Source organism: Schistocerca cancellata, chromosome 6 (assembly GCF_023864275.1).
Source record: "Schistocerca cancellata isolate TAMUIC-IGC-003103 chromosome 6, iqSchCanc2.1, whole genome shotgun sequence".
Classification (NCBI taxonomy): domain Eukaryota; kingdom Metazoa; phylum Arthropoda; class Insecta; order Orthoptera; family Acrididae; genus Schistocerca; species Schistocerca cancellata.
In genome coordinates, this window is record NC_064631.1 from 500,388,650 (window position 1) to 500,414,732 (window position 26,083).

A 26,083-nucleotide genomic window follows, 5' to 3' on the forward strand; every position below is an offset into this window, starting at 1 on the left:
GACAGATTATATAATGGTAAGACAGAGATTTAGGAAACAGGTTTTAAATTGTAAGACATTTCCAGGGGCAGATGTGGACTCTGACACAAACTATTGGTTATGAACTGTAGATTAAAATTGAAGAAACTGCAAAAAGGTGGGAATTTAAGGAGATGGAACCTGGATAAACTGAAAGAACCAGAGGTTGTACAGAGTTTCAGGGAGAGCATAAGGGAACAATTGACAGCAGTGGGGGAAAGAAGTACAGTAGAAGAAGAATGGGTACCTCGAAGGGATGAAGCAGTGAAGGCAGCAGAGGATCGAGTAGGTAAAAAGACGAGGGGTAGTAGAAATCCTTGGGTAACAGAAGAAATATTGGATTTAATTGATGAAAGGAGAAAATATAAAAATGCAGTAAATGAAGCAGGCAAAAAGGAATACAAACGTCTCAAAAATGAGATCGACAGGAAGTGAAAAAGGCTAAGCAGGGATGGGTAGAGGACAAATGTAAGGATGTGGAGGCTTATCTCACTAGGGGTGAGATAAGATACTGCCTACAGGAAAATTAGAGAGACCTTTGGAGACAAGAGAACCACTTGTATGAATATCAAGAGCTCAGATTTAAACCCAGTTCTAACCAAAGAAGGGAAAGCAGAAAGCTGGAAGGAGTATATAGAGGGTCTATACAAGGGCGTTGTTCTTGAGGACAATATTATGGAAATGGAAGAGGATGTAGATGAAGATGAAATGAGAGATGATATACTGCGTGAAGAGTTTGACAGAGCACTGAAAGACCTGAGCCGATACAAGGCCCCGGGAGTAGACAACATTCCATTAGGACTACTGACAGTCTTGGGAGAGCCAGTCCTAACAAAACTCTACCATCTGGTGAGCAAGATGTATGAGACAGGCGAAATACCCTCAGACTTCAAGAAGAATATAATAATTCCAATCCCAAAGAAAGCAGGTGTTGACAGACATGAAAATTACCGAACTAGTCACAGCTGCAAAAAACTAACACGAATTCTTTACAGACGAATGGAAAAACTGGTAGAAGCCGACATCGGGGAAGATCAGTTTGGATTCCGTGGAAATATTGGAACACATGAGGCAATACTGACATTACGACTTATCTTGGAAGAAAGATTAAGGAAAGGCAAACCTACATTTCTAGCATTTGTAGACTTAGAGAAAGCTTTTGACAATGTTGACTGGAACACTCTCTTTCAAATTCTAAAGGTGGCAGGGGTAAAATACAGGGAGCGAAAGCCTATTTACAGTTTGTACAGAAACCAGATGGCAGTTATAAGAGTCGAGGGGCATGAAAGGGAAGCAGTGGTTGGGAAGGGAGTGAGACAGGGTTGTAGCCTATCCCCGATGTTATTCAATCTGTACATTGAGCATGCAGTAAAGGAAACAAAAGAAAAATTTGGAGTAGGTATTAAAATCCATGGAGAAGAAATAAAAACTTTGATGTTTGCCAATGACATTGTAATTCTGTCAGACAGCTAAGGACTTGGAAGAGCAGTTGAACGGAATGGACAGTGTCTTGAAAGGAGGATATAAGATGAACATCAACAAAAGCAAAACGAGGATAATGGAATGTAGTCGAATTAAGTCGGGTGATGCTGAGGGAATTAGATTAGGAAATGAGACACTTGAAGCAGTAAAGGAGTTTTGCTATTTGGGGAGCAAAATAACTGATGATGGTCGAAGTAGAGAAGATATAAAATGTAGACTGGCAATGGCAAGGAAAGCGTTTCTGAAGAAGAGAAATTTGTTAACATCGAGTATAGATTTAAGTGTCAGGAAGTCGTTTCTGAAAGTATTTGTATGGAATGTAGCCATGTATGGAAGTGAAACATGGACGATAAATAGTTTGGACAAGAAGAGAATAGAAGCTTTTGAAATGTTGTGCTACAGAAGAATGCTGAAGATTAGATGGGTAGATCACATAACTAATGAGGAGGTATTGAATAGAATTGGGGAGAAGAGGAGTTTGTGGCACAACTTGATGAGAAGAAGAGACCGGTTGGTAGGACATGTTCTGAGGCATCAAGGGATCACAAATTTAGCATTGGAGGACAGAGTGGAGGGTAAAAATTGTAGGGGGAGACCAAGAGATGAATACTCTAAGCAGAGTCAGAAGGATGTAGGTTGCAGTAGGTACTGGGAGATGAAGAAACTTGCACGGGATAGGGTAGCATGGAGAGCTGCATCAAACCAGTCTCAGGACTGAAGACCACAACAACAACATGTTCAAATCTGTTAACAAATTTCCTTTTACTAATTATTTCAAAATGTCTCTACTATAGCTTATGTATTCACTTGAAAATTAAAATTACAGATTGTTAGAATGACTAGCTAGTTTCCATCTTCAGAAGACAAAATTCAAAATACTGCCAATGGAAACAATTAAAGTGAAAAGAAACTTTACACAGCTCTCAGAACTGTAAGTTCCTTCCTTGAGGATGAAAGAGTGTTAAAAGGGGAAAGGTTGAAAAACAGGATTGTCGTTCATTCTGACCCCAGTTTGAGGAGACACAGCTAAGGACGAAAGGGGATGCAAGGATGAGATAAGCTTTTTGTCTCTGCCTGTCCTCTCACTAAAGTTGGGATCATCCTGGCTTGACTTCTGCTTTCCCCCCTTTGAATATCTATTGAATGACCACTAAGGAGAATGCTTATCTAATATCTTTTACATGCACAGAAATTTTTAACATCGTCATGTAATTCTTCACGACAGCAAAGTTTTAATACCTGTCTATAGATGAGTGAAATTTATATTTTTAATGGTTTTGCAATTTGTTTTCTAATAAGTGATATCTACATGTTTACGCATGGTGTCAAATCATTAGAGCATGGATTTTTACGTAATTACATATTCTTTTCCTTTGCTCCTACACATGTGAAAAGTGTAAATGTTTATGAATTGTGTTACCAGTGTTGTTATATTATCATATAATCATTACCTTCTTTTGCTACTGCCTTTGTCCGGCATTGTGCACAGGGTCGGCAGGGTTAAGTATGGAATTGGCATGGTTAATTTGAAGGGGTAACCGGTTTCCCTTTCTGCCGCCACCTCATACCCCCCTGGGATGGAATGAGTGTACCCCAGCAATCTGCGTCTAGTGTAAATCATGAAATAGTGCAAATGTGTTTCAAATATCTGAGAGTCATGTAACTGAGGCGGGACCAGCCTGGTATTCACCTAGAGGGATGTGGAAAACTGCCTAAAAACCACATTCAGGCTGGCCGGCACACCGGCCCTTATCGTTAATCCGCCAGGCGGATTTGATCCAGGACTGGTGCGCCTACCTGAGTCTAGGAAGCAGCACATTAATACTCTTGGCTAACCTGGTGGGTCATGTTATCATTACCTATTTCACTATAATTTTATGTCTTTATATACTTTAACTTTATGCTACATACAATTACACATTGTTGCCTTTTTTTTCTCCTTCATAATATTTTCCCACACTCTCAGTAGCCCGCTATCTTAGAAAAGTATCTGAATTTGATGTACCTCTAAATTCAGACAGGGAGTAAATTATCTTTAAAAATCACATTCTAGTCCAGTAAAATGTGGTTAATTGCACTGTGAGTTGCATTATGAAGGGTATGAATGTGTTTAATTTTTTAAGATTTGGAATTTCATTTTCCAAAAGCAAAGCAGATACAATAACAACACTGTGTGTAGCAATGTAGTTACCATTATTGTGCAGAGTTAAAGGGCTTCATATGCTATTGAGACTGGCATTGAGGCTAACAAAAGACTTGTAGCCCAAAGTTTTCAGACCACTAGTGCCTTCTATAAACCATAACTAGGGAATGAATGCGCGAAGAAAAGTTTTCCAAATAGACCTTCTTAAAAGCTCATGACCTTTTGTGTTTATGATGCCTCCTGCAGAATCAAAATTATCATCTAAATTAAATTCTTAGTTTGCAGTGGCCAACACTTTCACTGCTGATGATTCCACATCAAACATGCAATAAGCAGTTCCAGTGCTCTATGTGGTCCCAACTTCACCAGCATATACAAAGACATGCACAAACAAAGAATAAAGAAGTGCAGTCATTTAAGAAGTAAATATTAGTGATGAAGACACAAAAGAATTCATAATCCATAAACGAATTTTTCCATGCTATGTCCTCTCCCGTGGTGCTGCAAACATCCCATGATGCAAAGTGCAAGTGCCTGGATATCACACATTCTTACAAAAGTGCTGTGGACAGTAGATTCCTGATGACTTGACATTAAGGAAAACATTAGATTTTTGTTATGAGGATGATCTGAAAAACATGTGATACCATATAAGTAATCATCACATACGGTTAGCTGTCGACAAAACGACAAACCAATGTGGATGTTTAATTGGGAATTTGTTGGCAAGCTGGATGATGAAGCAGCCACAAATCCACTTTTGATTTCCTACAAAGTTTTGGAATGCAAAGATCATTCAACAGCAGCTCGTTTTGCACTGTGGCAATGCTGAACGTAAGGGTATTAAATAAGAAAAAAATGTTATTATGTATTTGGATGCTTTAGCCTACATGCTGAAGGCAGCGTGTGCCCTACTCTTATTCCCTCCGCACAGTCCACTTCACCTCTCTGGCCCATGCACTTCAACATATTGCTGAATAAGTATGCAACAGACATCAAGAAGTAAATAAACTAATTTCATATACCAGGACAGTATGTTTCAAAGCTTCACATTTTGTATCACTCTATAGAGAACTGCTGCCAAACCCAATGTTCCCACCTGAACCAGTTTTAATGAGGTGAGGTGTATGGATTGAAGCTGTCATTTTCTGTAATGAGCATTTTCAACGGTTACATCTGTGATATATTAATTTCTGAGAGAATCTACAATTACAGAACAAGAGGAACTAAATGCTTTCACTGAACATGAAATCAAAAGTGCTAAGGCATGCATCCATACCAAATGTTGTTTACTTGGCAGCAACATTAAAGAATTACAATCTATCACATTGTCTTTGCAGAAATTGTTGAAAAGGTCAAAAGCTGTAGTCAGGGAGCTGTAAGAATGTTCCTGACACTTCATGCATGTGGAGCATATTGTGTGGAGGGAACCACTAATGCCAGTATAGGCTCTAAAATTTGTAAATGTTGCCCTGCTGATGGTGCCAAGTTGCCATCCCTACAACTCAAGGTCACATACCCATTGTTTGTCATGGAAAGTGAGTTACTGATTCAGTTTGTATTAGTGGTGCAGTGTAAAGTGTTACATTGTTAATATCAAATGTATGTGATATGGCGTCTCCTTCAAGTCGCAGGAAAATAGGCAGAGGTGCTGCCATAAAGAGTCCATCTTGTGAGCTCGTATATATTGTGCAATGCTATTTTCAAGAAGAAAGGGATAACAGCTGGCCACTTATATCATTATTGTATGTTGTCAAATGATTAGCTGCAGTTCTGGAAATTGGCACGACCTCTGTGATGAAAATAATTAGGGACAAGTGTGCTGAAGATCTACAGGAACCAACAGCTACTCTTTTTGACTCCAGAAAAACCTGAATGTGTGCTGCTAAAACAGTGGAACGGGCTGATTTTCAGCAGAATGCAATTTGGTGATATGTATATGACTATTACACAAGGAAAAATATCCCTCCCAGAAAAAGCTGCTTCTCTCGGTACGAGATAACCAATTTTATTATTATTATTATTATTATTATTATTATAGGAAAAACCAGTCTTTCAGTAGTACTAAAGGGGCAGGGTTTTGATGGAAAACATTTTCTGAAAGAAGAGTTATGTTCAAACAAGAGGATATTGTTACCTGGAGATTCTGTTTCTTGAAGGAGTATCTTAAGTGCGAAGCTCAAAAAATGGTTTGGTTGGACAAAACATTGGTAAATGCTGATTATTCAAGCTAACTGCATAGACTGACGACTCTGAATGAGGAAAATGAACCAATTGGAAAGAGACAGGCAGTTCATTCCTTTATGTGCTGGAACAGTTGTTTGGTTTCTTCCAAATGCTTTGCTGCTGTTTACATCAAAGATATCTGGGGACTACCATGAGGAAATGATGACAATGAAATTTAAAGAGTGGTTTGTAGGCTCTTAGTTTCCAAAAATAAAACATAACACTATAATATTCAGTAATGCACCATGTTGCTCTCCTTTGTTCAATGAACCCCTACATGCAGCAGTAGGAAGAGTGACACTGTGGACTAGATAGAGATGAACAGCATAGACTCATTTGATAGGGAAACAAAAAATGCAGAACTGCTGGAATCTGTGACGGAGCATGAATCATGTAATGTTCACAATGTTGATAAAGCTCTGCAGAAGAAAATGGTCATGGAGTGATGTGCTTTCTGCTATATCATTGCTATTTCAGTGCAACAGAAATCATGCGGGCTTAGGTGAAATCATATGTTGCAGACAGAAATAATAGTTTTAAATGAAAAGATGTCAAAATTTTGTGCGTGAGGTGGGAGTATTACTTCCAAAAAAAACAGAAAAAAATTGTCATGCATTGTCACAAATATTGTCACAGTCCCTTTGAAGACTGTGGAGTCTGACATCTTCCACAAGACACAGTAAAAATACTGAAACATCATAATCTTTCTACTTTAACAATGTAAGAAAATAACAGTCATGTGTGCATGAGGAATGCTAGCTTTTGTGTGTGTGTGTGTGTGTGTGTGTGTGTGTGTGTGTGGGTGGGTGTGTGGGTGTGTGGGTGTGCGTGCGTGCGTGCGTGCGTGCATGCGTGTGTGTGTGTGTTTTACTGACGAAGGCTAGGCTGAAAGCTTTATGCGATTGTGTTTTAATTGTGCGATTTGATGCGTCTTCTTTACGGTAAGTAGCAGTCTGTATTTTTGTACATTGTTGAGATTCCTACCTGGACTTTCTATTGTTTAATCTTTACTTTATTTTGACATATTTTTCCAAGACTTTTTAATTATAAAGTATGTGTGTTTCTGCCTTCAGGGTTAGTGGTGGTTTTTCATGCTTCAGTAGTGTGGCATTACAATGGCTCTTTAAATTTTCGGGTATGATATTCCTGGTCGGGCGACTGACACTGCATAATGACAAACAGCTGCATGTTGCATTGACAATATAGCTGCCTGCTGTCAGAGACACTCTTTTAGCAGCCCAACTGTAACTGAGTGACATTAGAAGTGATGTTGGGCACTGGCTAGTGAATAAGTTTGACACTATTTTGGCAAGAAATTCAGGCTACTTGACTTCTGCATACTACCTGTAATATGCTCAGTTGGGGAGAAGAAGACACTTTGGCAGATATCTCTCCAGGAATGTTTCATCTCCTAAAATTTGTTCCATTAACATCCTGTGACGTGAAGATATTTTCCTCCTATAAAAACATTCTTTCTGATCAGTGGCATTCTTTGACTTCTGAGACTTTGTAGAATTATGTGGTTGTTCATTGCATTTCAAAATGAGAGGTGTGTTTAGGATACCATAGTAACTTCAGTGATAATGGACATTTTAGTAAACAGACATGAACAAAATTAATTTATATTATTACTGGTAGTGCAATATAACTTTCAAAATAAAACATTAAGTAATGTAAAATGTGCTTTCTTAAAGTACTTTTCCTGTTTGTGTCACATTTAAGTCCATATTAAGAGTGCATATAGAAGCAATATAGTCATCTATGGTGTGATCTAGAAGTTGATTTCATTTGAAATAATTGTTTTATGTTAAATATTTTTGAAAATATTTTGGTGATGATATGTATTTTACCAGTTTTCATTGCATAAATATGTACATTTTTGCATGTTGATATTACATGAAAATCTGGGCCCTACATATCAAATGTATAAAGTATTGTAATGAAGATATTTTTTAAAAATATTTTTACCTCACGAGTGCTTTATCATTTGAAATGTGACACAGGTATTACCGATGACCACACTGTTGGCAGTGATGGGGAGGATGATCTTCCCGTACTGAGGCGCATTGAGGCTGATCTGAAGAGTGATTCTGTTGCGGATATTAGTTCTCCTGATGACAGACAAGTGGACCTCTTCAGTGAGATTCATCTCAATGAACTCAAAAAGCTTGAGAAGCAACTGGAACAAGTAATCAGTTTTTCTTATTGCAGTTGTAGTACACTTCAGTCATTTTAGCCTCATTTAATTGCTGAATCACCTTGAATTGTTCTGCTGTATCTTTCTTGATGAACTTCCTTCCTGTTCCTTGGATAGTCCAGTTTCCTCTAATTTGTTGTTGAAAAACCTCAAAAAAACCTAGTGTCTGAGTTGCATTTTATTTGTGTCTTTCTGCTGCTTATTAAATATGTGTTTTTGTTATAAAAAAGTGAACTTTCTTGTGACATGTTGGGTGTCCAATCAAATTGAGGATGTGGCTCCCAGAAGACATCTGTGTTAAGTGGATTGAATGATTTTATTGGCTTCTCATTTATTAAAGATATGTGATTTATTTAGTGGTCAGTATGGGATGGAATGTTCTTCTATGGTAGTAAAATGGGGATAAAATTGTCTCTTGCTTATGAAATTAAAAGGATGTATGAGAATACAGTTTATGTCTGTTGTACGTCCATTATTAACTGATTGAATCACACTGTGTGACATTTAATAGCATTTGTCACTGTATGTATGATTAATTTGAGAAAGAAAACTGGGTGATGGAGAACTTAAACAACAATTGGAGATGAACAGATTGGAATGAAATGAAATTTATGAATGTATTTTCAGATGGTGAAAGTGTTTAAGAACCACAATTAACTGAACAATGAATGTAGAAGATATTGGATGCAGTAAAGGTGATTAGATGCTTTAGGTTACACAATACAAAGGATAGTCACAAAGTTTTAATTATCACCATGTTGGAACCATAGTTTTGACCACAAAACTAGGTGATGGTGTTAGTTCTTCTATATATTCACTCTTCAAAGTGACATATTTTCCCAATGATGGATGACTTTGCAGAGACCTTCAACAAGAGAAGACTGTGTCACTGGGTATCGTATTGGGAAAAATGGAGGTGAGAGAAATTTGATAGCTGAAAGAAGCAGCAAATTTAGGATTCCATCATCATTGGTGTTCTGCCAAAAGGCAGGTTTTCACATGGTGGTTCTCCAGGCTGTTTGGTCTTCTGCCATCTTCTTCAGGTCTGCATAATTTCATCTTCCCTTTGTGTCACGTATAATCTTGTATCTCCTTCTTCCTCTCTGTTTTCTCCCACAAACCAGTCCTTCCAAAGCATCTGCTAGCAAGCACTTCCTTCTTTATGAATGTCACAACCAGTTCTTTTTCCTTTCTCTTATAACCTTCAGCAGACATCTTCTCTCACTAACCCTTTCCAATACTCTTTCATTATTCATTCTTTCCATCCAGCTCTCAGTAGCCCTTTCCAATATTCTTTCATTACTCACTCTTTCCATCCAACTTATTCTCTCCATTCTCCTCCACATCCACATCTCAAATGCTTCTAACCTTTTTTCATCCTCTCATCCCAGCATCCATGCTTCTGCCCCATACAGTGCTACACTCCAGACAAAACATTTTCCAAGCCTTTTCCTTAGACCTTTATCTAATTTGCCACACAACAGTCTTCCCTTTCTGTTGAATGCCTCCTTCGCTATGGCAATTAGAGTTTTCACCTTCTGGTGATATCTCAAGTCTTCAGTTATTGTGCTTCCAAGATATTTAAATGCACTTACTTGGCTAATGGTAGCTTGTCCTATTTTAATACTGGACAGTCTGTGTCTTGAACTGATGACCATACTCTTTGTTTTTGCTGTGTTTATTTGCATCCCATATTCCACACGAGCTTCATTCAGATCTTTCAGCATGTTACTCACTGTCCACTCACTTTTTGCCACTAATACCATGTCATCAGCAAATTTTATACATTCTATTCTCTTTCTACCAATACATATTCCTCTTTTCCCATCTAAGCCTTTCGCAATAGTCTCTTCAAGGTATGTGTTAAACAACAGTGGGGAAAGGCAACAACCTTGTCTAACACCTCACCCAATGCTGCTTCCTTCTGACATTTCATTTCTAATCCTTATCCTTACTTACCTGTATCTGTCAGAAGCCTTTTCTAAATTTATAAAAACAGCAAAGATTTCTCTACCTTTTCCATATATCTTTCCCCTATAGTTCCCTTATAGTTCTTAACAGGCAATAGCATCTCTTGTTCCTTTTTCTCTTCTAAATCTGAACTGCTCCTCTCAATCCCTCTATCCAGCTTGCCATATAGCCTTCTGTTCAGCACTCTCAGCAACACTTTAGCTGCATGAGAAATTAGACTGATGGTCCTAAGCTCTTCACATTTCTTAGTGTTTCTCTTTTTCTCTATTGGTATCATAACTGTTGCAAGAAAGCCCTCAGGCCATTCCCCTTTGCCATATATCTCATTACAGAGGTAGACTATTTCTTTTTTTGCCTTGTTTCCCAGACTCTTCAACAGTTCTGCTGGCAAATCATCAATTCCTCATGCCTTCCTATTCTTCATCTCCTCCAGTGCCTTTTGTACTTCTGCTTCCAAGATGGCGAATCCCTTTCCATCTTCCAGCACATATTGCTCCTCTTCAACTTTAATTTCGCTTTGTATTTCATTCAATATATTCTTGCCATTTGTTCAAAACCTCCTGTGGTTCTTCTGCTAGAGTACCATTTGCTCTTTCTATTTCCATGTTACTACTCTTTCTTTTACATTCAAAAACAGTCTCACTAAGCCAGTCTATACATCATTTCATACTTCCCCTCTTTCTCAATTTTCTCTATTTCATCAAATTTCTGTTTCATCCATTTTTCCTTGCTTCTTCAGTTTCTCTTCTTAATTCATTATTCAGTTTCCTGTACCTCTTTTTGCCTTCTTCAGTTTCTACATTTTTCCACTTTCTTTGCTCTTCCATCTTTTTCAACATGTTTCCTGTTATCCATTCTTTCCTGGTACTTTGGGATACTCTAATTCCTAGTACTTCTTTGGCAGAGTCCATAAGTCCTATCCTCATTTTTATCCATTTGTCATTAACAATTTCAGCAACACTACCTCTTTCCATTTTTTCCATAAATCTGTTTTCCAAATCTCATGCCTTTCCTACCTCTTTGAGTCTTTCTGTGTGTAGTCTTCCTTTTGCTTTCTCTCTCCAGACTTTTTTTCAACTTCACTTGTATTTCTCCCACTACTAGGTTGTGGTCTGAGTTTGTATCTGCTCCTGGATAAGCTTTGACAGTCTTCAAACAGTTCCTAAACCTTTTTTGCATCAGGATGTAGTCCAGCTTGTATCTTTCCCTATTCAAATTTGATATCAATGTGTAACATCTCCTTTTGTGAAATTCCTAAACCAAATTCCAGTATTATTTTTGAGCAGATACAGGACATTTTGAAAATAATGCACAAAAGTCCAGTGCAGAGGAGAAAAATACTGGAAGTAGTAGAATTACTGTCAGTATAGGCTTAATATTAATTTAGTTTCACACAGTCTGCCATACAGTTTAATAGCACTATTGCATTTAAAATTTGATTGTAAATGTAAATTCAGATGTCTCACATTCTGCATTGAAAATGATGGTACAGACTCGCTGGTCCTTAGTAGTGCTTGTTAGTGATATGTGTTTCCTCTAGAAGTATATTTTCATTAAGGATCAGATCCTAGAAGCCCATATAAGGTAGGCAAACAAATGTGGTTTTTATCATTGTCAAAGCTATTGCTGTTTCTAACTTGAATCTGCTTATGCATCTGTCCAAAACACTTTAATTACTGAAAACACTTTTTCAAAAGATGTATTAGAACCTATAGCAGCCAGTGAAAATTCAACCAAACTTCTAATATGTTTTTAGCACACCTGCTCATTGTGAAAATTGCCTGCAATTTTTCATTGATGTTAACATTCCATATTCCAGTCCAGCACTTTACCTTCTCAGTATATACTGTGTGGTTATTATTAAACTTTCCATATTTAATGTGTTATAATGCAGAAACTAATTACAGGACAAGTACCAAACTTGGTAGCATTAATGTCCAGAGTATGGGGTGCATGATTTCCATGCATCACAGCAGCACTGAGCAGTTTCAACTACGGCCACCAGGTGCTGTGATCATTCATCGTGATTCATTGGCTCACACACCTGAGCAGTTGCAGTGCACTTATTGGACAAAAGGAGCAGGGCATTATTGGTATTACCAAAACAACAGTAATGCTGCAGCTGCACTTCAAGAATATCGCAGGCGGAAAGGATTACAGAAGTGTCCTTTTTCTCCACCTGCCATGCAGATCATGATGAAGTAATTCAAATCAGCTGGGCGTCACTCCGGAAAGAGGCTGATGATCAGTTGCACCACAAGTGGTTCATGAAATCGCTATTGCTATGGCAGACAACGCTGTGTGCAATACTCGATCGTCAGACAGTGCTCGTGCTGTGTCATAACATGTGAACATCACTCGGTCCACTATGCGTGTTCTGAGCCATTCTCAAATGGTATCTGTATAAGATTCATATTGTATGGCAGTTTGCACCACAGTACACACAATGACATATTGACTTCGCTCTCCACTTTCTCACAAGGATTGAAGTTGACAAGGGCTGGCCCTGGACCCTTCTATTGACAGACAAAGCTCATTTTCCTCTGACAGATGAGGTGAACACACAGAATTGCCGAGCGTGGGCATCTTCACCTTCAGTCAGTGTGCATGAAGTTCCTCTGTATGGTGAATGTGTCTCCATAAGGTGCGGCTTCATGGCTACATTGATCATTGGCCCATTCTTTTTTGAACAGGTTGGCACTCAAGGACCAAAGACGGGCAGTGTGACTGGCCAGCATTACTGCAATATGCTTCGCCAGCATGTCATACCCACCCTACAGGAGAGAGACACATTGAACTTGACAGTTTTCATGCAAGATGGGGCCCTACCGCACATCGCTCACGAAGTTCACCTGCTTCTCTGAAAGAAATTTGGAAACAATTCCTTTATCAGCCGATCATTTCCAAATGCTTGGCGGACTCGATCACCTGATCTCACTTCCTGTGATTTCTGGTTGTGGGGCTACCTGAAGGACAGGGTTTGCTAGCCCCCCAGGGGATCCACAACTCCTTTGTGGCTACGTGCGTAGCGAGCACGGGACCCCGAGGTAATGTGGCCCTCCTTCCTTTCCGGGCTGCATACCTTCCCTTTCCGCATCCTTCCCCATCCCCCATCTTCGCCCCCCCCCCCCCCTCATCTCTGGCTCTTTCCTTCCCTTTCTCCCCCTCTGGGAGTATGGTTTGTGCCTACGTCCGGAGACGGACGCTCGAAACTGTTCCAACTTCCTTGCTTTCTATTCGTGCAAGTCTTCATCCTTCCTCTGTCCTTTTCTTTTCCTTTCCTCTTCTCTTTGCCCATTTCTCCGCTGCAGCGTTTGAGACCCCTCTCCTTTCCCTTTCTCTTTTTTCCTCCCTGTGCGTGTCTGAAGGTTGGTCAGGAGCAGCTCCTGCCACCAGCGATCGGCCGGTTGACCGGCCACCAGCAGTGCGCCTCGGCGACACAGAAGACGGCCGAGGGCGTCAATTTTAGCAGATGACACGCAATCGGCCGATCGCGTTCTAGAGTTCATTCGTGCCAGTGAAATGACGTCAGTCATTTGAAGTTTTTTTTTTTTTTTTTTTGGGACAACCTACCCCCTTCTGTAGTGAATTTTTAAGCCTTCCTTCTGTTTTTAGTTTCTCCAATTTTATGACTTTCGTTCCCATTGCTGCTGGTTTCAGTTTTCGGTTTTTTACTGCTTACTAAGTCACAGACCGGGCACTAATGACCATAGCAGTTTTGTACCAAAAAAAAAAAAAAAAAAAAAAAAAGGTTTTGCTAGGGGAATATTCACACACATGCTGATCTGAAGCGCAACATATCAAGAGAGGTAACGTGCATACCTACGGACATGCTTCAGTCTGCTACACACAATGCATTCCTGTGCTTTCAGACTTTTCTAGACGCTGATGGGTGCCATATTGAGCCCATTTTGTATCAGTAATGGTACTGGTATGTAATGGTATGATGTACCATAGCAGCACATTAACAGTGTTTCATTTGAATTTATTCTGCATTATTTATTTTCCCCATCCTTGACATTATGCTACCAAGTTTGGTCCCCATGTGGTAATTAATTTCCATGTTGTTCTTGTTGTTGTGTTCTTCAGTCCAGAGACTGGTTTGATGGAGCTATCCATGCTACTCTATCCTGTGCAAGCTTCTTCATCCCCCAGTACATACTGTGACCTACATCCTTCTGATCTGTTTAATGTATTCATCTCTTGGTCTCCCTCTATGATTTTTACCATCCAATACTAAATTGGTGATCCCTTGATGCCTCAGAATATGCCCTACCAACCGATTCATTCTTCTAGTCAAGTTGTGCCACAAATTTCTCTTCTCCCCAATTCTATTCAATACCTCCTCAGTAGTTATGTGATCTACCCACCTAATCTTCAGGATTCTTCTGTAGCACCACATTTCGAAAGCTTCTATTCTCTTCTTGTTCAAACTATTTATCGTCCTTGTTTCTCTTCCATAAATGGCTACACTCCATACAAATACTTTCAGAAACGACTTCCTGAGACTTAAATCTATACTCGATGTTAACAAATTTCTCTTCTTCAGAAATGCTTTCCTTGCCATTGCCAGTCTACATTTTATATCTTCTCTACTTCGACCATCATCAGTTATTTTGTTCCGCAAATAGCAAAACTCGCTTACTACTTTAAGTGTCTCATTTCCTAATCTAATTCCCGCAGCAGCACCCGATTTAATTTGACTACATTTCATTATCCTCGTTTTTCTTTTGTTGATGTTCATCTTATATCCTCCTTTCAAGACACTGTCCATTAGGTTCAGCTGGTCTTCAAAGTCATTTGCTGTCTCTGACAGAATTACAATGTCATTGGTGAACCTCAAAGTTTTTATTTCTTCTCCATGGATTTTAATTCTTACTCTGAATTTTTCTTTTGTTTCCTTTACTGCTTGCTCAATATACAGATTGAATAACATTGGGGAGAGGCTACAACCCTGTCTCAATCCCTTCCCAATCACTGTTCCCTTTCATGCCCTTGACTCTTATAACTGCCATCTGGTTCCTGTACAAATTGTAAATACCATTTTGTTCCCTGCATTTGACCCCTGCCACCTTCAGAATATGAAAGAGAGTATCCCAGTCATCGTTGTCAAAAGCTTTCTCTAAGTCTACAAATGCTAGAAATGTAGGTTTGCTTTTCCTTAATCTATTTTCTAAGATACGTCGTAGGGTCAGTATTGCCTCACATGTTCCAACATTTCTACGGAATCCAAACTGATCTTCCCCAAGGTCGGCTTTTACCACTTTTTCCATTCGTCTGTAAAGAATTTGTGTTAGTATTTTGCAGCTGTGACTTATTAAACTGATAGTTCGGTAATTTTCATGTCTGTCAACACCTGCTTTCTTTAGGATTGGAGTTATTATATTCTTCTTGAAGTCCAAGGGTATTTCGCCTGTCTCATACATCTTGCTTACCAGATGGTAGATTTTTGTTAGGCCTGGCTCTCCCAAGGCTGTCAGTAGTTTTAATGGAATGTTGTCTACTCGCGGGGCCTTGTATCGACTTAGGCCTTTCAGTGCTCTGTCAAACTCTTCACGCAGTACCATATCTCTCATTTCATCTTCACCTACATCCTCTTCCATTTCCATATTTTGTCGTCAAGAACTTCGCCCTTGTACAGTCCCTCTATATACTCCTCCCACCTTTCCTCTTTCCCTTCTTTGCTTACATCTGGGTTTCCAACTGAGCTCTTGATATTCCTCAAGTGGTTCTCTTTCCTCCAAAGGTCTCTTTAATTTTCCTGTAGGCAGTATCTATCTTAACCCTAGTGATATGCGGCTCTACATCCTTATTTGTCCTCTAGCCATCCCTGCTTAGCTATTTTGCACTTCCTGTCGACCTCATTTTTGAGACGATTGTATTCCTTTTTGCCTGCTTCATTTGCTGCATTTTTATATTTTTTCCTTTCATCAATTAAATTCAGTATCTTTTCTGTTACCCGAGGATTTCTGTTAGCCCTCATCTTTTTACCTACTTGATCCTCTGCTTCCTTCACTATTTCATCCCTCAAAGCTACCCATTCTTCTTCTACTGTATTTCTTTCTCCTTGTCAATCGTTTCGTAATGCTTTCCCTGAAACTCTGTACAACCTCTGGTTTTTTCAGTTCATCCAGGTCCCATCTCCTGAAATTCCCACCTCTTTGCAGTTTCTTCAGTTTTAATCTACAGTTCATAACCAATAGATTGTGGTCAGAGTCCACATCTGCCCCTGGAAATGTCTTATAATTTAAAACCTGGTTCCTGAATCTCTGTTTTACCATTTCTATCTGACACCTCCAGTATCTCCAGGCTTCTTTCATGTATACAACCTTCTTTCAAGATTCTAGTACCAAGTGTGAGCTATGATTAAGTTATGCTCTGTGCAGAGTTTTACCAGGCGGCTTGCTCTTTCATTCCTTACTCCCATTCCATATTCACCTACTATGTTTCCTTTTCCTACTATTGAGTTCCAGTCACCCATGCCTATTAAATTTTCGTCTCCCTTCACTATCTGAATTTTTTCTTTTATCTCGTCATACATTTCATCAATCTCTTCATCATCTGCAGAGCTAGTTGGCATATAAACTTTTTACTACTGTGGTAGGTGTGGGCTTCGTACCATGTTATTGTGTGTTAAATAGAGAAAATGTAATTATAACCACCAGGTACTTACACAAAAGTTCCCATCAAATAGTTTTCCCTCATTCTTTGTGATGTACAGGATATCAGATTTTATAAAACTATACAATTCTTTAACAACTGATGGGTTTATTTAGGGCAATTCATTCTATTGGCTGAAGAGGTTCGAGAAATGGTTCACACCATTCATGAATATATCCACTTTGGACAGCATTATACACAATATGAGCAAAGCATCATATTCATATTATCTTATGTTTTCTCTTTTCGTGCCATTTAAAATGAACATTGTTTTTATATTTCTTTTTCATTCCTCCATAATTGATATTTGTGTTGTCTTCCATAATTGCTACTACCTTTTTCTTAAGAGTGATCTTTTCCAAGAAATATCAAGTCAGGTGCTGTGCACTTTTCATCATCAAACTTTACCAGCTCTAATACTTACTCTGATGCCTCTATCTGTACGGTAGAACCTATCCACCAGAGGAAACAGCTTGAAGTCCATGCTGGTGGAAGAATCTATCATCACTGAAATAAACTTGCTTCTTTCAGTTCCTTCATTATTTGTTCCATAATAAAAAGCAGTTGTATTCTTGATAGTTGATTTGGTTTTTGTCTATGAGCATGAGAGCTTCTTGTTGAACAGTGATGTAATTATTGTCAATGATGAGGTTCATGGACTTGAAACTCTGATTGTGTGTTACTGTTTGGTATGCAAATGTGGCTTCTTGCACCGAAAGTCACTTTCCCTGTCTGAAACTAGCATCACTGGTAGGTAATTTCTAGGGAGCAGAAAAATTTGCATTTTGTGATAAATGCAAAATAGATGCGAATTCTGTCTCACAATGCAAAAATGCAAAATTAATTAGTAGATTATATTCCATAGGGGATTTTATTCACAGGAACTATTTTATCTGAGATAGTTTGAAATAGCTTTATTTTATGCTTATTAACATCAAAAACGTTACCAATTTTCAGTTGCTAGGGATGGCTAGAGGACAAATGTAAGGATGTAGAGGCTTATCTCACTAGGGGTAAGATAGATACTGCCTACAGGAAAATTAAAGAGACCTTTGGAGATAAGAGAACCACTTGTATGAACATCAAGAGCTCAGATGGAAACCCAGTTCTAAGCAAAGAAGGGAAAGCAGAAAGGTGGAAGGAGTATGTAGAGGGTCTATACAAGGGCGATGTGCTTGAGGACAATATTATGGAAATGGAAGAGGATGTAGATGAAGATGAAATGGGAGATACGATACTGCGTGAAGAGTTTGACAGAGCACTGAAAGACCTGAGTCGAAACAAGGCCCCCGGAGTAGACAACATTCCATTGGAACTACTGACGGCCTTGGGAGAGCCAGTCCTGACAAAACTCTACCATCTGGTGAGCAAGATGTATGAAACAGGCGAAATACCCTCAGACTTCAAGAAGAATATAATAATTCCAATCCCAAAGAAAGCAGGTGTTGACAGATGTGAAAATTACCGAACAATCAGTTTAATAAGCCACAGCTGCAAAATACTAACACGAATTCTTTACAGACGAATGGAAAAACTAGTAGAAGCCGACCTCGGGGAAGATCAGTTTGGATTCCGTAGAAATACTGGAACACGTGAGGCAATACTGACCTTACGACTTATCTTAGAAGAAAGATTAAGGAAAGGCAAACCTACGTTTCTAGCATTTGTAGACTTAGAGAAAGCTTTTGACAATGTTGACTGGAATACTCTCTTTCAAATTCTAAAGGTGGCAGGGGTAAAATACAGGGAGCGAAAGGCTATTTACAATTTGTACAGAAACCAGATGGCAGTTATAAGAGTCGAGGGACATGAAAGGGAAGCAGTGGTTGGGAAGGGAGTGAGACAGCGTTGTAGCCTCTCCCGGATGCTATTCAATCTGTATATTGAGCAAGCAGTAAAGGAAACAAAAGAAAAGTTCGGTGTAGGTATTGAAATCCATGGAGAAGAAATAAAAACTTTGAGGTTCGCCGATGACATTGTAATTCTGTCAGAGACAGCAAATGACTTGGAAGACCAGCTGAACCTAATGGACAGTGTCTTGAAAGGAGGATATAAGATGAACATCAACAAAAGCAAAACGAGGATAATGGAATGTTGTCGAATTAAGTCGGGTGATGCTGAGGGAATTAGATTAGGAAATGAGACACTTAAAGTAGTAAATGAGTTTTGCTATTTGGGGAGCAAAGTAACTGATGATGGTCGAAGTAGAGAGGATATAAAATGTAGACTGGCAATGGCAAGGAAAGCGTTTCTGAAGAAGAGAAATTTGTTAACATCGAGTATAGATTTAAGTGTCAGGAAGTCATATCTGAAAGTATTTGTATGGAGTGTAGCCATGTATGGAAGTGAAACATGGACGGTAAATAGTTTGGACAAGAAGAGAATAGAAGCTTTCGAAATGTGGTGCTACAGAAGAATGCTGAAGATTAGATGGGTAGATCACATAACTAATGAGGAAGTATTGAATAGGATTGGGGAGAAGAGAAGTTTGTGGCACAACTTGACCAGAAGAAGGGATCGGTTGGTAGGACATGTTCTGAGGCATCAAGGGATCACCAATTTAATATTGGAGGGCAGCATGGAGGGTAAAAATCGTAGGGGTAGACCAAGAAATGAATACACTAAGCAGATTCAGAAGGATGTAGGTTGCAGTAGGTACTGGGAGATGAAGAAGCTTGCACAGGATAGAGTAGCATGGAGAGCTGCATCAAACCAGTCTCAGGACTGAAGACCACAACAACAACAGCATTTTACATCATCTGGCGTAGTCCAGTTTGAGAAGCAATTGTACACAAGAACCTATTGAAAAAATAAAAAGTCCAAAAATGCCATGATGTATTGATGAGCTCAATTCTCTGGCGCCATGCCAATTATGGGTGACTGAATGATCTGTTAATAGTAAGATACAAGTTGTGTAATGCTGCGTAGTACTCAGCTGTGGGACCTAGCACCTAACATTTTATCACAAGATAAGTATGTTTTGTTTGGTAGCTCAAGTTCAATTTTCGGTATGATTCCGACACTTTTAACATGATAAGTTAGGTGGCAGATGTTTTGAACAGTTCTACATTGTTAACAATATTCTGCCAATCTCAATGCTTTGTATTGTGCGTTGTTCATTGTTTTCATTTCTGACTCTGAAATGAGTGAAGTGACTATTCCTGGCTCATCATTGATTTCAATTATGACCCTTGCAGCACCAGGAGAGATCGGTGATCCCTGTGACATTGTGCCACTTATGGTTTTGCAGAACACAGGTGTAGGCTAAGGCCCTGCGAGAAGGAGGTGGGGGCTTCTTTCCTTGCACCACTTGTCTCCCCAGTGGTGGTCAAAATTCTGTTCGTTTATGCTTGCTACCGGCAGCCACTATATAGGGTCCGCACAATGTGCTGTAGTTATTGGTAAACAAGATATGTCATGTTTCTTGACTGCCCCAAAATTCTTCCCCCAAAGTTCAAATTAGAGTTGCTTTCATCTCTACTTATGTGCTTCATGTCTTGTCAGTTCTGTCTGTAGCATTGTCAGATATGGGTCACAGAGCAGTGAATGCCCACAAAAGGTGGAAATTAATATTCTGCAGATTTTTTAATCATCAAATGGGCAGGAAAAGACAAATAATGCTGAGAACAACTTAAATCACAGATGGGTTCAATTCACCAGTGCGAAAATGCTGCTGATTTTGAACAGAACAATATTATATTTGTTGAATACTTAAAAACAGCCAAACAAAGAAAACAAAGACCATTTCGGAAAAAAAGATGTTGAAGTTTTTCTGAAGGCAAACATTCCAGTCAAAAAGCTCCAAATCAGCACTGTTTTTAACAGTCAGGGTCAAAGGACTAAGGCGTTCTTTGTCGTCACTCACATAGTGTGACAACCCTTTAAAATTGTGCATCTAATCATTGTCAAACAAAAAGGTACATGTGCATTTTGACAAAAATAAATGCAAATTTTACCAAAAATAGATGCTACATTTTTTGGACCCTAGTAATTACCAATTTTTGACCTAGAAGAGTTAACCTGAGACACAGCTGTACGTTTGTTGGACTTCATGTGAGTCACTATGTTGGTGCCACCTCCATGCCCAATGCTGAATTTTGCACTGCAGCATTCTTACCATATCCATTAATTTGCAGCACCTTACCATTTAGTTTGCACTTGCATTGTTTTCTGAAAGATTATATTATTATTATTGAATTTGATTATATATTGAATTTATTATATTGATTATATTGATAACCAATACCACTTACTTTTTTCATGCGAATGAAGCTTAAGGCCATCAATCTAAAACTTCAGGTGAACAAAGCATTGTCAGGATAGGTGATTATTTTTGAAAGAAGCACAAAGTGACACTACAAGACAAAAATTTGGGGCATTTCACTGTCTCCAAAAAGGGACATTTGGTTAAAAATCGACACTGACCCATATCAATTCAGATGAATGGGAACCTTGAGCATGTGTGAGTATCCTATGCAGAATGACCCAGGACTTGACAACCTCCCCTTTTTGTAATTTGTTGGAACCGCACTATGACCTCAGCATCACTTTGCTCAACTGTGGTCAGATTTTTCACCTTTTTTTGGTATTGGTGAATCCACATGCTACTGTTACCTCTTTCTCTTGGGTCATAGTGATGTATCCAGCCATTGTAAGTCATTTGGTTTGTTTTGACACAGCTGCAACATTTCCACTGCTGCCTTAGTTCAGCCTTCTTTTTGAATGAGTATGAGCAGTCTTGAAACTCAGCTTGCAGTGACCTTTGCCATGTTCAAAATGTCAAGCAGAATGTTGATTACTGATCTGTGACTGATTTTCACTTTTTTCACTGTTGTATCAATTGGAATATGCCATTCTTTGAGCAGTAGGCCTCCATTTTTCTCTCTGTTACTGATTCTTCACAGAGATATGGTCTGCCTCTTCCTTCTTTGCCCATGTCATTTAATACGGTATGTGGTCATCCAAGGGCCATCAGGCCTGGTGGTCCAATGAAAAAGTGCATGCCTGGAAACTGAGAGATCACTGAATCAAATTCTGGTTGAACCACGGAGATTTTTCAGCTTGCCTTTAACCTAACTTTCATCTGTTAGTGATGTGAAGATTCACCAAGAATGACATTTTGTTCTATCTACATTAAACTGAAGTTGATTACTGGACTAGATCTTGGAATTCTTACATTCACATCCCAGTACATCTACTTTGTAATGGATTTCACTCCTCATAATAAATGTCAGTTTCAGCTGAACTGTGGTGTATACAGTCCCAACAAGACTCAAAAACAATTTTTGTATAGACTTTTCCTTCTTGTCCAGAATTAAGGGTGGAGTTGGACTCTCATGGAAAAGTACTGACAAGGCTTCCGTTTAGTATAATGCAAGAAATTGGTAATCTCAAACAGTTCAAAAGAAAATTAAAAACTTACCCCCTTAGCTACTCTTTCTACAAAGTATCTAAGTATCTGAACTTGAGGATTGAAAAGTTCGGCTAGCTACATGGCAAGCAGCAATGTTTGCTGAAGAAAAAGTGGCATGACAAGTAGTGACAAACTGTAAACAGGACTCATTATTTATGGTTGTAGGTCAGTAAAGGTTTTCTTAAAAAAAAACACCAGTCTAATTAAGTAAATTTAAGCTAGTAATAGGAGATAAATAGCATTAATTTGGTATGCCTTGTGAGGTATCAGCATTCTTCAAAGGAACAGGTTTCTTTAAGGTCTTTATAATTACATTAAGTGGGCATATACAGGAATAGGATTAAGCCGTATATTGGTAGTTTATTGTTAACACAGTTTACAGATTTTTTAGTGTTGTGTTACAGTGCACCAAGATTGCTGCAGGTTCTATTTCTGGATGGGATCAATGGATTTCAAGATCGCTGTGTGTGTGTGTGTGTGTGTGTGTGTGTGTGTGTGGTAGAGAGAGGGAGAGGGAGAGGGAGAGGGAGAGAGAGAGAGAGAAAGGAGGGGGGGGGGTGTTTATCCATTTTGCTTTGAATGTAAATAGTTTTGTTCTTACTATACTTGTTCACTAATCGTAAGATATGTCCTGTTTCTAGGCAGAGACAGAGAAACAACAACTGACACAAAACCTAAAGGACTCACAAGCCCATGTTGAGAAGAGAGATGGAGAGCTCAAAGCCTTTGTAGCAAGACTTGTACAACTTGCAGCACATGTGGATTCATTGCAGCATCTAAGACAGAAGGCTGAAGATCAATTTGGCATCAATGTTCAGGTCAGGCTTCTAGTGAAACACATAACCTCTTTCTTTCAGCTAAAATTTAATTTTGTATTTTTATTCTGGAAATGAACACAATGTAGCAGGGAGTATATACCCTGTTAAAACCGGGAAATCCAGGAAAACCCTTTAATTTTTTATCTGGGAGACAACCGGGAAAAACCTAGAAATTTTTTATAATTTCAGGTATTTTTCATTGTTTTAGTTTTGACATATTTGTTGTTTTACTGGTAAGAAGTTACTTTAGCCCACTACTGCAGAATAATACTACAGTGATGAAACATAAACAAGAGAAAAATACCATACTCAATTGTCTGCTGACAGCAAAATGTGTGAAAGGGTTTAGGATGAAGCAGTTGCCAGTGGGCTCATGCACATGCACAGAGCTTAAGTTGCATATGAGCAGTGCTTTCTCCCACGTCTTGCTACTTGAAATGTGGCTGTTGGATTTATAAGCAGTAGCTGCAAGCAGCCAGATGGTACCCAGCTCAGGCTGCCAGATTCACGTATGCGCAAAGCAGAGTTGTAGTGGGAAGTAGTCTTCACGTGACCTGTTTTTATGTTTTGTGATTTTGCTGTTCTCTCTTCATTTACAGCTCTCACATCAAATGAAAACAAGGCAGATTTCGGTGGCTGCAAGCTATCAAATGAATTAAAGCATATTCACAAATTTACGAAAGACTAAAATATGTCATTAGTTTCAGTTTCCTGATTTTATTTCATTTCCATGTTATTGGCAGTAATTGCATTGCTTTGATAAATGAATTAAGCTTTTATTAATGTTATCCCCAAAGGTAGTCAATTTATTTGAAATGAAGTGTTTCGTTCCATACTGTCAGCTGGTTTCAACTGTTCGCAGTATTTCAAGTACACATTTTCATCTTCTGGCACATATGGCATTATGTCATAATAAAGAACTGAACATGAGATAATACAGTAATGGCCCTCCAAGAAAATTGGCTTTCTGAAAACCTCACTTAAAAGCTTTAGCAGAATTTTACGTATCTGCCTTCCATGAAGCACAATGTTTGTGGATCATGAGACATGTTTCAACACTTGTCTACTACCTCCTCTAGGCGTGATGTTATTTCTTGATTTGTGTTGTTTATATCTTAAATTTACATAACACCACTCTTCAAGTAATTATGGACTGGCAGCACACAATGTTTTACCATTGTAGCTCCTCAGAAGGCTTTGTATTTGCTCTTGGAGCAGAATATAAACTTACAATTATGTAGTTTCCTGGTTTCACAAGTAACTTGTTAATTTTTATACAGTTAAAAAAAATTATGAAAAGCTTGTTGTCCTTAGTTCACATGTATATGAACAACAGTATTTTTGCAAGAAATTTGTATTCCTTCGTACTAGCTTTTTGTGGTGAGCTGTGTGGGTGTGAACATGATTGGAAATGCTACTTAACAGTAGTGCACGGTATATATATATATATATATATATATATAGTTATAATAGAAGGAAACATTCCATGTAGGAAAAATATACCTAAAAACAAAGATGATGTGACTTACCAAATGAAAGTGCTGGCAGGTCGACAGACACACAAACGAACACAAACATACACACAAAATTCAAGCTTTCGCAACAAACTGTTGCCTCATCAGGAAAGAGGGAAGTGCTCCATCGCAGCGAGGCCCTGGACATGCGGAATATTTGTGTATAAGGAAGTGGCATCTTTCCTGATGAGGCAACAGTTTGTTGCGAAAGCTTTATATATATATATATATATATATAAAAAGAAAGATGATGAGACTTACCCAACAAAAGCGCTGGCAGGTCGATAGACACACAAATAAACACAAACATACACACAAAACTCTAGCTTTCGCAACCAACGGTTGCCTCGTCAGGAAAGAGGGAAGGAGAAGGAAAGACAAAAGGATTGGGTTTTAAGGGAGAGGGTAAGGAGTCATTCCAATCCCGGGAGCGGAAAGACTTACCTTAGGGGGAAAAAAGGACAGGTTTACACTCGCACACACACACATATCCATCTACACATACACAGACACAGGCAGACATTTGTAAAGGCAAAGAGTTTGGGCAGAGATGTCAGTCGGGACGGAAATACAGAGGCAAAGATGATGTTGAAAGACAGGTGAGGTATGAGCGGCGGCAGATTGAAATTAGCGGAGATTGAGGCCTGGCGGATAGCGAGAAGAGAGGATATGCTGAAGGGCAAGTTCCCATCTCCGGAGTTCTGACAGGTTGGTGTTAGTGGGAAGTATCCAGATAACCCGGACGGTGTAACACTGTGCCAAGATGTGCTGGCCGTGCACCAAGGCATGTTTAGCCACAGGGTGATCCTCATTACCAACGAACACTGTCTGCCTGTGTCCATTCATGCGAATGGACAGTTTGTTGCTAGTCATTCCCACATAGAACGCTTCACGGTGTAGGCAGGTCAGTTGGTAAATCACGTGGGTGCTTTCACACGTGGCTCTGCCTTTGATCGTGTACACCTTCCGGGTTACAGGACTGGAATAGGTGGTGGTGGGAGGGTGCATGGGACAGGTTTTACACCGGGGGCGGTTACAGGGGTAGGAGCCAGAGGGTAGGGAAGGTGGTTTGGGGATTTCATAGGGATGAACTAAGAGGTTACGAAGGTTAGATGGACGGCGGAAAGACACTCTTGGTGGAGTGGGGAGGATTTCATGAAGGATGGATCTCATTTCAGGGCAGGATTTGAGGAAGTCGTATCCCTGCTGGAGAGCCACATTCAGAATCTGATCCAGTCCCGGAAAGTATCCTGTCACAAGTGGGGCACTTTTGGGGTTCTTCTGTGGAAGGTTCCGGGTTCGAGGAGATGAGGTAGTGGCTCTGGTTATTTGCTTCTGTACCAGGTCGAGAGGGTAGTTGCGGGATGCGAAAGCTGTTTTCAGGTTGTTGGTGTAATGGTTCAAGGATTCCGGACTGGAGCAGATTCGTTTGCCACGAAGACCTAGGCTGTAGGGAAGGGACCGTTTGATGTGGAATGGGTGGCAGCTGTCATAATGGAGGTACTGTTGCTTGTTGGTGGGTTTGATGTGGACGGACGTGTGAAGCTGGCCATTGGACAGGTGGAGGTCAACATCAAGGAAAGTGGCATGGGATTTAGAGTAGGACCAGGTGAATCTGATGGAACCAAAGGAGCTGAGGTT

The 26,083-nt window shown here is 39.3% G+C and overlaps 1 protein-coding gene across 1 annotated transcript in view; it reads left to right on the forward strand.

Moving 5' to 3' along the window:
• The window catches only part of LOC126191552 (protein bicaudal D), a 130,563-nt gene that overhangs the window by 11,526 nt on the left and 92,954 nt on the right, over positions 1-26,083 (forward strand). Inside the window, exons 6-7 of the mRNA XM_049932461.1 lie at positions 7,873-8,057; positions 22,752-22,928. Of these exons, the coding sequence (XP_049788418.1) occupies positions 7,873-8,057; positions 22,752-22,928 (362 nt within the window). The remainder of the gene's footprint in view (positions 1-7,872; positions 8,058-22,751; positions 22,929-26,083) is intronic.